The 12,657-nt window shown below is 37.6% G+C and overlaps 1 protein-coding gene across 6 annotated transcripts in view; it reads right to left on the reverse strand.

Moving 5' to 3' along the window:
* Positions 1-12,657, reverse strand: part of kmt2ca (lysine (K)-specific methyltransferase 2Ca) — a 252,908-nt gene that overhangs the window by 39,757 nt on the left and 200,494 nt on the right. For 2 of the 6 annotated variants that reach the window (XM_049480854.1, XM_022662721.2), the window contains 10 exons: positions 11,806-11,904; positions 9,943-9,990; positions 7,104-7,241; positions 5,478-5,507; positions 5,213-5,344; positions 3,813-3,966; positions 3,430-3,653; positions 3,280-3,353; positions 1,937-2,140; positions 38-184 (listed from right to left, as the gene is read on the reverse strand). In XM_049480854.1, the coding sequence (XP_049336811.1) occupies positions 38-184; positions 1,937-2,140; positions 3,280-3,353; positions 3,430-3,653; positions 3,813-3,966; positions 5,213-5,344; positions 5,478-5,507; positions 7,104-7,241; positions 9,943-9,990; positions 11,806-11,904 (1,250 nt within the window). The remainder of the gene's footprint in view (positions 1-37; positions 185-1,936; positions 2,141-3,279; positions 3,354-3,429; positions 3,654-3,812; positions 3,967-5,212; positions 5,345-5,477; positions 5,508-7,103; positions 7,242-9,942; positions 9,991-11,805; positions 11,905-12,657) is intronic. The other 4 variants (XM_049480853.1, XM_049480855.1, XM_049480856.1 and 1 more) reach the window with 4 other exon arrangements.

Below are 12,657 nucleotides of genomic sequence, written 5' to 3' on the forward strand. Positions count from 1 at the left end.
ATGGATGCCAGAACAGTGCCTCGCCTTGGGATCTTACCAGAGAATTTTTTCCACATCCTGCAGCTATAGTTGCCTGGTTGGAATGTCCAAAAAGGACGTCTTTATTTGTTGATTTTATGGCTTTGCTTTTTGGGACCTTTTCCTGCTGCTTCTTAAGGGGTCCCCACATCTGATTTAACTCTCCCTTTTCAATGCAAATTAAGAATTAGTAGACTGCACGGTAATGCCAAACGTAAAGAAAGAAATGTCCACTCAACCATGCATTTACAAAACATTCTGATAAAGGCCATGTTCACTTTATACATAAATACAAATACTCATTATAGTCATGCATTTCTCAGCTAGGACTAGCGTAGAAAACATTTAATACGAATAATAGTGCTGAATTTATTCTAAGGTTTCTCAACATTTAAACACTCAAAGCAATTCCTTTTTTTTTTTTTACATCGCTGTTCAATAATAACCCAAATTAGTGCTGATGCTGATCAGAATCAATAGAATTTTCCTTTAACTGAGTCCAACACTCAATTGACTGAAATATTAACTCATGTAGGGCCCTATGAATTCATTTTAGTTTTTGAAATTCAGTTTTACTTCTCGTAATCTTTGTGTTTTTTTTCCTTCCCTCCATTCATATGCATCCATGTATTGTTTAAAAGAAAAACTCAGACAGGTAAGTCTGACCACTTTCATTTTTTGTCTACAGGGTGTAAAAGTGGTGTAAAAAAGAAAAATCTCACGGTACAGACTGAATCAAATTTTGGAATAAAGAGGATTAATGTACAAATTTTAAGCTTTCAGCTTTTAGTCTAACATAAGTTTGTGTTTCTGATTTGTTTGTATTAGTGGCTTTTATTTTGACATGGTCAGAGTTTATAGAGCTTAGTTTTATCCAAATGATTTTATCCAGGTCCCACTTTATAATATGTTTCGAATAACTGTATGGTTACACGTTAACAATGTTAACACATGTTATAACAGTGTAACTACTGGTGAAATACGCATGGTTACAAATTATTTATAGTTGTAAAGGTTATGTAATAACATGTATTAAGGTCAGGTAGACATATGTATTTTAGTTAGAACTAAAATACTAAAAAAATAGTTAGACTAATATGTATTTTCAGTTAGAATATGTATTTTAGTATTACATAGTATTTCAGTTCCAGGCTTAATTACATAAATAGACAAGTGCTAAAAAAGAAATACTAAACGTATACACAACTTATTTCACATACACTATTACATGTGAAAATTCACACAAACACTATGCACTATTACTATTATATTACATTAAGTTAAACACAAGTATAATTACATAACCTGTACAACTGTAATAAATCTGTAACAATGCATACTTCACCATTAGTGTTCACACTGTTATTACATTATAGTTCATGTTTTACTACACAGTTATTAGAGACACTTATTATGAAATGGGGGCTTATCCACGGTCTGTATATTTTCACTGAAACAGCAACAGTAAGATTTGGTAACTCCATAGTGTTATGGATAAACCATAACTTGTGGTTCATGTGGGTCACAGTGCATATGTGCACATGTTGGATTGGGTAGTAAAAAATAATAAATAATAAAATAATACAATTAGATAACTGTTTTTATTCTAATTTGAATTTAAAATCAGAAAAAGGGTTTTATTCTGTCCATGTTCTCGATATTGCAGAATTCACAGGGCCCTACATGTGGTCTACACCCCCTCCCAAGCCTGCACAGCACTTGATGACATGAATTAGTTTGTTAGTCACAAAATAAACCGAATATGGTGAAGTCAATCGAGGTTAAGGTGATCAAATCGATCGTATTGCCCGAGCCTTGATCAGGGGTTGAGAAACCCAGCTTTGCACTGCCACAGTCTAGTCCCACTCAAAGCATTAAACTAGAAAGGAGGGAAAAAAATACCAGGAGTGTCAATCACCTGTCTGAACTTCCACTCCTGCTCATGCTCAGACTCCTTTTGTTTCAGAGGGTCTTTGAAGAGCAGCTCAGCGTCCATGGGGAGGCTGGAATCAAAAGGGTCAGGAGTCGTCTGCTGCTGCTGCTGCTGCTGTCTCTTCATAGTGTCATTAGACAGCTGAACTTTATTTATTCGAAGTGCTGCTCGATTATCCCGAGCTTTTTGCTGAAAAATGGACAGAAACATTATTTCCCATAACAGATTAATAACATACGATTAGAGTCATTCTGTAGAAACGTCCATTTTTTGGTCCCAAGCCTACTTAAAGAATATAACTAAATTAAATAATATATTTTAACAAATTTATTATGATTGTCTCTGGCGTTAATGTCTTTGGGGTTCTCTGGTGTCACTGTCTCATGTTCTCCAGCATTACTGTATATGGCACTGCTGTCTGGCGTAATGTTTTATCAGTGTCTCTCATGTTCTCTGATGTTACTGTCTCTCATGTTCTTTGGTGTCACTGTTTCTCTTGTTCTTTGGCGCTACTGTCTCTGGCGTTCTCTGGTGTCTCTCATGTTTTCCGGCGTTACTGTCTATGGCGTTGCTGTCTGGCATAATGGTCTCTGGAGTTACAGTCTTTGGCGTTACAGTCTCTGGTGTCAGTGTCTCTCATGTTCTCTGGCATTGCAGTCTGGCGTAATGGTCTCTGGCATTACTGTCTTTGAAGTTACAGTCTCTGGCGTTCTCTGGTGTCAGTGTCTCATGTTTTCCCGCGTTACTGTCTATGGCGTTGCTGTCTGGCGTATTGGTCTCTGGCGTTCTCTGGTGTCTCTCATGTTTTCCCGCGTTACAGTCTCTGGCGTTACGGTCTCTGGCGTAATGGTCTCTGGCGTTACAGTCTCTGGCGTTACAGTCTCTGGCGTAATGGTCTCTGGCGTTACAGTCTCTGGCGTTCTCTGGTGTTAGTGTCTCTCATTTTCTCCGGTGTTACTGTCTATGGTGTTGCTGTCTGATCTCATGCTACCATATATGATGTTTTCTGGTGTTACTGTCTCTGGTGTTACCCGAGTCTGTCTCTCTTGTTACTGTCTGTAGTGTTTTCTCGTGTTATCATATATTATGTTTTTAGTTTTTTTTTTTTTTTTTATGTCTCTGGTTTTATCTTTCTTTTGTACATTTGTAAAACAATTATAACATATTTAAGCTGTCATTTATGCATATCCATACAGCCAAAAAGTTATGTAATAACACTATCCAGAATTTGAATAATCAAATAAAACATTTAAAAACGAACGTTTCTGTTGAATGAACTATTAATGTAATTAAATCTAAACCCTAAAATAATGAAACAATGCTCTTACCACATACGGGGCTCGTTCTTGTGAACTAGCCTTTCTCCACAGTTTAGCGATTTGTTTTACCCTAGTTGACCAATCTGTGGAAGAAAACGTGACAGTCAGTCTCTGAACATCAGCTGCATGCACTCAGTCATTCCAGGAATGTTCACTCACCCGGAAACTCCTCTCTCAGGTTGGGGAAGTTAACATTGGTGTAGAGGACGGGGGCCACAGTGGCCATCTCCCCGAGAGTCTCCTCCTTCTCCCATTTCAGAGTGCTCCTCTGAGCATTGGACATGGTGTCCGTTTCTGCCTCCGCTGGAGGGGCTGGAGACATTGGGACGGGAGCACTCCAGGGACCCACCATATCACTCCCCATCTGGCCAAACTTCTTCTCCCTGTGGAAATGCATCCCAAGCTGTTACGCTTAAACTATATTTATAAAACCACCTCAATTATCTTTCATTACTGACTGAGACCTCTTCAGAGAATGCACCAGCGCCAGTGTGCCTTCTCCGGATGATGAGATAATTTAGAACGAATAAATTCAGTCTTACCTCATGCCTTCCGGGAAAGGCATCCGGTGGATGGGAGAGAAAGTGCCAGAAACACCAGCTGCAGGCATCATTGCGTTTGGAGGAAAAATAGGGTTTGCACCCATCATGCCGTTCATCACAGGCATGCGAGGAAACATTCCACCATCTCCTGGAACTTAAACCATCAAGATATATTTTAAATTTAGTCCTATTAATGAGTAGCATGGGGTAAATTTGGTATAATGAACATTAAGTAGAGGGTTTCATGAGATCAGATGTTAAGTAAATGGCTTTATAATATACAGCTCTGGAACAAAATAAGAGACTACTTAAAAATGATGAGTTTCTTTGATTTTACCAAATTAAAAACCTCTGGAATATAATCAAGAGAAAGATGGATGATCACAAGCCATCAAACCACCAAACTGAACTGTTTAATTTCTGCACCAGGAGTGTAAAGCATAAAGTTATCCAAAAGCAGTGTGTAAGACTGGTGGAGGAGAACATGATGCCAAGATGCATGAAAACTGTGATTAAAACAAGGTTTATTCCACCAAATATTGATTTCTGAACTCTTAAAACTGTATGAATATAATAATAATAATTGTAATAATAAAAAAATAATAATATACACTTTCCATACATAAAAATGCAGCTCAAAGTGCTTTACCTAAGGAGAAAGAGAGTAAGAAATAGCACACAAGCAAGCAAGATATAAAAAAAAATTACAAATAAAAATAAAATGAACATTAATAAAATAGAATATTCAAAAACAGATAAATGAAAATTATGATAGAAAAAATACAGTCAAAACCAGACAGATAAAAATAAGATCTAATTAAAAGCTATAAAATTAAAATATGATAATAATAGTGTAAAAATAAAATCAGAACCAAATAATAAAACATTTATAATATATGAATAATAAGAAGGGTCTAAATGAACTCTAAAAAAAATAAAAAAATAAGGTCTAAATAAAAACTAATGTAAAAAGACATGTTTTTAGCTTTTTCTTAAAAATAGTAACAGAGGTTGCTTGACGAATATTTATTGGTAATGTGTTCCAGAGATTTTTATTTGAGGTCTGAAAGCTCTGCATCTTTTTTGTTGTTATTTCAGCCATTTCTCATTTTCTGCAAATAAATGCTCTAAATGACAATATTTTTATTTGGAATTTGGGAGAAATGTTGTCTGTAGTTTATAGAATAAAACAACAATGTTTATTTTACTCAAACATAAACCTATAAATAGCAAAATCAGAGAAACTGATTCAGAAATTGAAGTGGTCTCTTAATTTTTTCAAGAGCTGTTTATTGGGCAACACTACTGCTAAGCAGTGAGTCCGGCAGCATTAGTGTTTTGTATACTTTTCTCATCTGTTCTTAAGTACATAGTGGAGATATATTTTGTGAATCACATACCTGGGCCATGGTGTGGCATTGGCATGACTGACACATTGGGGACAGGATTGGGAGGCTGTGGTATTTGAGGTGACTGACTGGTGCTTGGGCTCAGCACTGTAAACAAGTCCTCCACATCCTTCCCCTCCAGTTCTGAAAGGATAGAGAGCATACAGTTACAGTTTAAGGCCATCGACATACACTGTATCACGATTTACCTGCACATATGGATATCAGTGCTTCATTAAACTAGAATTAATCATTCTAGGACAGGAAAGGTACAAACCTGGAATGGGGAGTTTGCTGAGAATAGCTCCTAAAATTACATACAGAAATACAAAACAGGTTAGAGGATTATCTGCTCAGGACAGAATTCAATTCTGAGAAAAAAAAGGCTAGAAAAAAGCCACTAAACTAGGTGTGATAATTCATCATAGTGTGTGGGTGATACTTACTTTAAAATAGATAAAAGATATATGGTAAAAAAAAAATAAAGCTGAATGAACAAAATAGCATCCAGCAAATCTATGTATTTCTGTTTATATTTTATCTAATTCTCTACCCAGTTTGAAAGGCCTAAAACCCTAGGAAAAAACTTTCCTAGCGTCCTAAATTAATGTAAATAAATTAAGTTTGGTCTTCAAACATATAATATAACTATATTGTTGTACTTATAGTATATAGTAGGAGTGGGAATTCATTTGTAAATAAGTATATTGTAAGAGCTTTGATGGAGGGAATAAACTAAATAAAGTGGAGCTGCGTATTCTAACATGCCTTAGAAAGAGAAAATGTGTGTGCGTGCAAGAGAGAGAGAGAGAGAGAGAGAGAGAGAGAGAGTGTGTGTGTGTGTGTATATATATATATATATATATAGGGAGAGAGAGAGAGAGAGAGAGAGAGAGAGAGGAAAAGAGAATGAGAGAGAGTGAGAAAGAAAGAGAGTGAGAGACAGGTTGAGAGAGAGGAAGAGGAGAAGAGAGGCTAAGAGAAAAAGAGAGGGAAAGAGTGAGAGACAGGCTGTGAGAGAATGAGAGAGAAAGAGGCTGAGAGAAAAAGAGAGGGAAAGAAGACAGAGCTCTTCAAAGAGCACTTACTCTCTTAACACCTCTAACACACTAACTACTTCTAACCTCATTTCCTTCTTCCCCTCCTTCACTCCTCTATCCTATTACTCCCCTTTGACCTCCTTTTATCCCTATCCAAAGATGTTTTACCTTTAAACTTATTTTACATTGTACTTGACTATTGTAAGTCGCTTTGGACAAAAGCGTCTGCCAAATGTAATGTAATGTAATGTAATGTAAAGAGAGTGAGAGACAGGCTGAGAGAGAGTGAGAGAAAAAGAGGCTGAGCGAGAAGGAGAAAAAAATAAAAGAAAAAAGAGAAAGAGAGGCTGTGAGAAAGAAAGAGAAAGAAAGGGAAAGAGAGTGAGAGAGAGAGTGAGAGAGAGAGTGAGAGAGAGATGAAAGAAAAAAGAGAGAGAGTCAGAGTCTTCAGCACAGTGATGCTGTTTTGAAAGTTTGGAGGAAAATGAAGCATGGAGGAATATATAGGCAGTTTATTGGTTTAGGGTTATGTGCTAACTGGTCATAAATCAGCGTGGATAAAAGCACAAATTTGGGACAAACGATCAAACGTGCGTACTTCAGAAAACAGAATCATTTAATGAGTCATTTTTGATGGCTTTTGATCATTCATCTTCCTCTTGATTATATTCAAGAGGTTTACAATTTAGTAAAATCAAAGAAAATCATCATTTTTAAGTGGTTTCTTAATTTATTTTTCAGAGCTGTACAGTAGATGCCTGTCATTAGGAAATTACGTGGAAATGTAGTGTAAATTTAAGAGTCAGCTCTTAAGAAATATGAATGTTTCCAGGTTGACACACTGCATCGTGTTTAAATCTCACCATCAGTCACTATCTTGTCCAGTACAGGGTTCAGAATCACATCCAGAGGTTCTTCCTGTAGCTGCCGAGGGCCCCGTGCGGGGGCGGGCTCAGGGGTGCCTGAGGGGTCGTCAGAAATGCCCCCAATGTCCAGACCAGCTGGGGGCGAGACGGGGTATTTAGTACTCAATAGTTTCACGCTCAGACGAGCACGTCTGCTCAGCACTGCATAAAAAAAAATAATAAATAAAAAGGCCTGAAAGAAGAAAACGTGGAAAAATTCCAGAGCTGTCAGACGACGGAGCCTAAAATCAGTGTTGACAAGCAATTTATTTTCTACTGTGTCTGAGAGCTCAGAAAAAAACAGAAGGAGGGAGGGGAAGGGAGGGCGAGGACCTGCCTCTTTTTCTACATGCTTATGTTTCTTCTTCCACCTCTCCCTCTCCTTTTTCTCCTCTCCTCCATCCTTAACTCAATTTTCCAAGAATAACAGGAACCTAATCTGCACTGCCTGTCCGACCAAGTGTGAAGAAGCTGCATCGCCCCCCAAAATAGCCCTTCTTTCATCATCCTGCATCCTGCCACATTAAAACAGATGAGGGCTTAATCAATAAAAAAAAAACAAAGTAGGCAAACGCGATGATTAATCATAATAAACGCTGTCATCAACATCAGACGGCAGGAGACTGGGGTCAAGGAAGCTTGCCGAGACCATTTTAATCAGTTTCTGGAAAAACAAAGAGATTCCAAAAGTGAGGGGGTTCAAACTTACAACTACACACAGTAAAGAGGATTTACATACAGCTCTGGAAGAAAATAAGAGACCACTTCAGTTTCTGAATCAGTTTCTCTGATTTAGCTATTTATAGGTTTATGTTTGAGTAAAATGAACATTGTTGTTTTATTCTATAAACTACAGACATTTCTCCTAAATTCCCAACAAATATTATCATTTAGAGCATTTATTTGCAAAGAGAAAATGAGAAATGGCTAAAATAACAAAAAAGATGCAGAGCTTTCAGACCTCAAATAATGCAAAGATGTAAGTTTTAAGAGTTCAGAAATTAATATTTGGTGGAATAACACTAGTTTTTAATCACAGTTTTCATGCATCTTGGCATCATGTTCTCCTCCACCAGTCTTACACACTGCTTTTGGATAACTCCAAGCAGTTCAGTTTGGTTTGATGGCTTGTGATCATCCATCTTCCTCTTGATTATATTCCATAGGTTTTCAATTTGGCAAAATCAAAGAAACTCTCTTATTTTTTCCAGAGCTGTAGATAAGTATAATTAAAATTTTATTTAAAAACTACAGCATAACTGTGTCTTATGAGGCCCAGGTCAGAGGCAATGGTCTTCACTCCTCCTCCTGAAGAACTACAGATATTCGGTTTTAAAAAATGGCTTCCAATTCTAATCTAATTCAACCAATCAGATCCAAGAAATGTCTGCTCTCTGACGTTCCTGACTGTTTGAGTGATGTACAGTACCAGTCAAAGGTTTGGATACAACTTCTTATTCAATATATATATAACTGGATGTTAATCTACACAGATTTCTCTTCTGAAAACTGTTTATTTGGGTGAGTAAAGCTCTTCTATTCATTTACAGTAAGCTTAGATTTCCAGATTTACACTAAGGGTGGGTGCAGCAGCATTAGCGTTAGCATTAGCCGATAACTGCAGTGCTAGCGGAAAATAAATGCAGACCGCCGGTGTTACACTGAGCATTAGCTATTAGCTAGCAGTTCGTCCCATGTAGCTTGTTGTAGCACTGTAAACACACAGACCTCTGAACGGTGAGCTAGTGCTTAGCAGCTAATGCGAATGATGCTCCAGCAGTGCTAGCCGGGGTTAGCAGCAGGCAACAGGTCAATAATATTCACCTCTGAATGGTAAAAGAGCCAGCGCTTAGCGGCTAATGCTGATACTGCTGCAGCTTTGGTGCTGGAGAACTAAACTGAAACTCCTGTATAACTCTGTAATTCAGCGGAGTGGCTTTACTGCTCCTTAATACCTGACTGGGAAAATTAAAGGATTTTAAGTGCACCTTACAGTTAAAAAAAACCTTCTCTCTTTTTTTTTTTTTTTTACCTCCGCTCAGATCACTGCTACACAAAACAAGGGAGATTAATTATGAAGCTTGACTTCAGCTCAGCTCATCAAATCTTGTCTGGAACCGTGCTAAGTTTCAGTTTAGTTCTCCAGCACCGAGACCGCAGCAGCATTAGCATTAGCCGCTAACCGTGCTAAGCTTTGGCTCTTTTGCCATTTAGAGGTGAATATTATCGACCTCTAGCCTGCTGCTAACTCCGGCTAGCACTGCTGGAGCAACATTAGCATTAGCTCTTAAGCCTTAGCTCTTCAACATGGCGGCACGGGTAACTGCTGCGGCTCAAGATCTTTCTCACTCTCTTTTTATTTATTTTTTTAATGATTTTTATTAAGTTTGTTATTGTAAATGCTGACTTAGATAGGATGCTAAACTGAATTTCACTGTTTTAACATTGTTCTTAACATTAAATAAAACTAAAACTATTCTTCTTCTTCTTACCACAGCTCCCTAAAACACCCAGACCTGTCGAGGTGATGCACCATCAACCCCAACAGCAGTCTAAACCCGTTCAGCTCAGCTCAGCCCGGCTGAGAGCAGCATGCAGCTCGCGAGCGGTTAGTGTGAGATCAGACAGAGGGAAGCCGGGGAGATCAGAAGAGGGCAGGAGTGTGAGAGTGTGTATAAGGAGGAGAACAGGGTGAGGAACGGAATCAGGAGCATGCAGAGAGGAACAGAAAATCTGAAATCGAGAGGGAAACAGCTCTACTCCTACAGTCACAACTGCTCTATCACCCAGCGCTTACCAAACGAAGAGGGGGAGCTGTCCACCTGGAAAGGGCATAAATCAAGACCTACAGGAACCCAAACCAGATAAAACCAAAGCGTTACAACTCAGAAAACCAAAGCCAAAGTGAAGCACGGCAAAGCAAAACTGGAGCAATTCAACAGAAGATGCACAGCATGCGAAAACAAACCAAAAAGAACATTACAGTGAAGCTATAGACGGGTTTCTGGGTGCATATACAGCCTGAGGGCAAAAATACTTAATATGAAAGTCACAAGAATAAAACCGACTTATCGACTGTTAGTTAATCAATGTAATCAATGTGGATTTCTTATTGTTTGAAACTGTGTTTTATTTTACAGTTGGGGTAAGACTGAATTGTTTGTTGTAATATTATTAATATACAGCTCTGAAAAAAACATAGAGAGCACTTAAAAATGATGAGTTTCTTTGATTTTACCAAATTGAAAACCTCTGGAATATAATCAAGAGGAAGATCGATGATCACAAACCATCAAACCAAACTGAACTGCTTGAATTTTTGCACCAGGAGTAAAGCAGCATAAAGTTATCCAAAAGCAGCGTGTAAGACTGGTGGAGGAGAACATGCCATATTTGGTTATTCCACCAAATATTGATTTCTGAACTCTTAAAACTTTATGAATATGAACTTGTTTTCTTTGCATTATTTAAGGTCTGAAAGATCTGCATTTTTTTTTCTTATTTCAGCCATTTCTCATTTTCTGCAAATAAATACTCTAAATTATGACATTTGTATTTGGAATTTGGGAGAAATGTTGTCTGTAGTTTATAGAATAAAACAACAATGTTCATTTTACTCAAACATAAACCTATAAATAGCAAAATCAGAGAAACTGATTCAGAAACTGAAGTGCTCTCATTTTTTTCCAGGGCTGTATATTGTATATGTATGTAAACTAGCTGAGTTTGCTTATCAATATTGTGCTTACACGGTATTCATCAAATATTTAACACAAAAATCTAATCTTGGACTATAAGGCGCAATAAGCAGCACTAGTAAGGATTCCTCCATTAAAGTACACAAGGGTGTCGCCATGTTTTCCTTTTAATGGGGAAGCACCTAAATAAACAAAACTGTAATTCTTAAAAAAATAATTATAATAAATTAATATTTACAAGCACTGGATGTTAATATACACAGATTTCTTTCCTAAAAACTGTTTATTTGGGTGAAAAAAGCACTTCTCTTTATTTACAGTAAGCTTAGATTTATAATATTTTGTCTAAGAATTAGTTTTAAGTGAAGTTTCTCCAGCACTAAGGCTAGGTGCAGCAGCATTAGCATTAGCCGCTAAAATGCCGCCCGATAGCTCTACACTTACTGAGGAAACCTGAGTGCTTGTGCAACCCAGGGCACTATCAGCTAGCGGTTGGTCCCACGTAGCTTGTTTTGGCAGGCAAACATGCAGACTACAGCCTGATATACTCACCTCTGAACAGTGAAAGAGCTAGCTGTGGTATAATATTCATTTTTAAGTCTTTTAATCGCGAAAGTTTGGTTTATTTGGGTTAATAACTGGTACATCGCTATTTCAAATGGACAGCAAAAACATAGCCTGATTAAGACAGTATCTCATACAGACACTCAATGTTTAAACAAAGCTGCGCTCAGTGGCTTTCTAACCCCCCGACTGCATGAGCCCAATGTTGCACAGAAACCCGTCTATAAATGTGTAAAAAATGTGAGAAGAAAAGGTAAAACTCATACAAACAGATGCCAAGAGGATGGTGGTGACCTTACCAGCAGGGCAGTGGGTTAGAGCTAGAGCGTTTGCAGAAGGTTGGGGGAGTTTTAGCTGGGGACTAAACTCAGGGTGGGGGTTGGGGGGAGGGGCTCTACCTGAATCTGGGCCTGGCTTGACCAGGTCATCCGACAGCATCCCCAGGAGATCATCGTCTGACTGCAGAACCAGCTCGTCTAAGGGGTCTTCTGCACTGGCTGGAGATCGAGAACATAAAGGGGGTTCTGAGCCTATTAGCATCTTAGTGGTGAGCCACTCAGTGGCTTAACTGGTGAACTGGAAGAGTCTGAAAGAGCTAGAAAGCTGCACTTAAATTTAAATAAAAATAAAGAAATAAATGATAACAGAACATAACAAGAAAGCCTGATAATATCTAAATATTCAAATATAGAAATACTTTAATTAGGATCATAAAGTAAAATAATGAAGATCTCACTTTATATTAAGTGTCTCTAATAACTGTGTAGTTACACATTAATATTCACTAACCATCAGTAAATGGAAATATTCACTCTCTGTGTAATACAGCTATATATTGAACTGAATTACTAAAATAAAGTAATTTTTCAATGATAATCTAATTATTAATTAGTAATCTAATTAGTAATTGACCATCTCAGTAAAGTGATACAATTTAAATTACTCAGATCAGAGTAATTACTAAGGGAATTAAGAGTGTATCTCCACAGATATAGAGGCATATTTTCTCTTATGAGATTATAAAAGTGTAATAAGATGACTGTAGTACTTTTTTATTATATATATTGAGATATGCCTGTGTCGTTTCACATCAAGTCAAAACTAAAGTTGATGCACGTATGATTTATGTCAATAAGCTGTACTACTACTTAAAACATGATTGTATTTAGAGCTTAGATTCTCTGCCCGAGCCCGACCCGACCTGAGGCCCGACCCAAACTCAGGCATCAGGTTTTTTTTAATGCTATTTT

The sequence above is a fragment of the Astyanax mexicanus genome, chromosome 6 (assembly GCF_023375975.1).
Source record: "Astyanax mexicanus isolate ESR-SI-001 chromosome 6, AstMex3_surface, whole genome shotgun sequence".
Taxonomy (NCBI): domain Eukaryota; kingdom Metazoa; phylum Chordata; class Actinopteri; order Characiformes; family Acestrorhamphidae; genus Astyanax; species Astyanax mexicanus.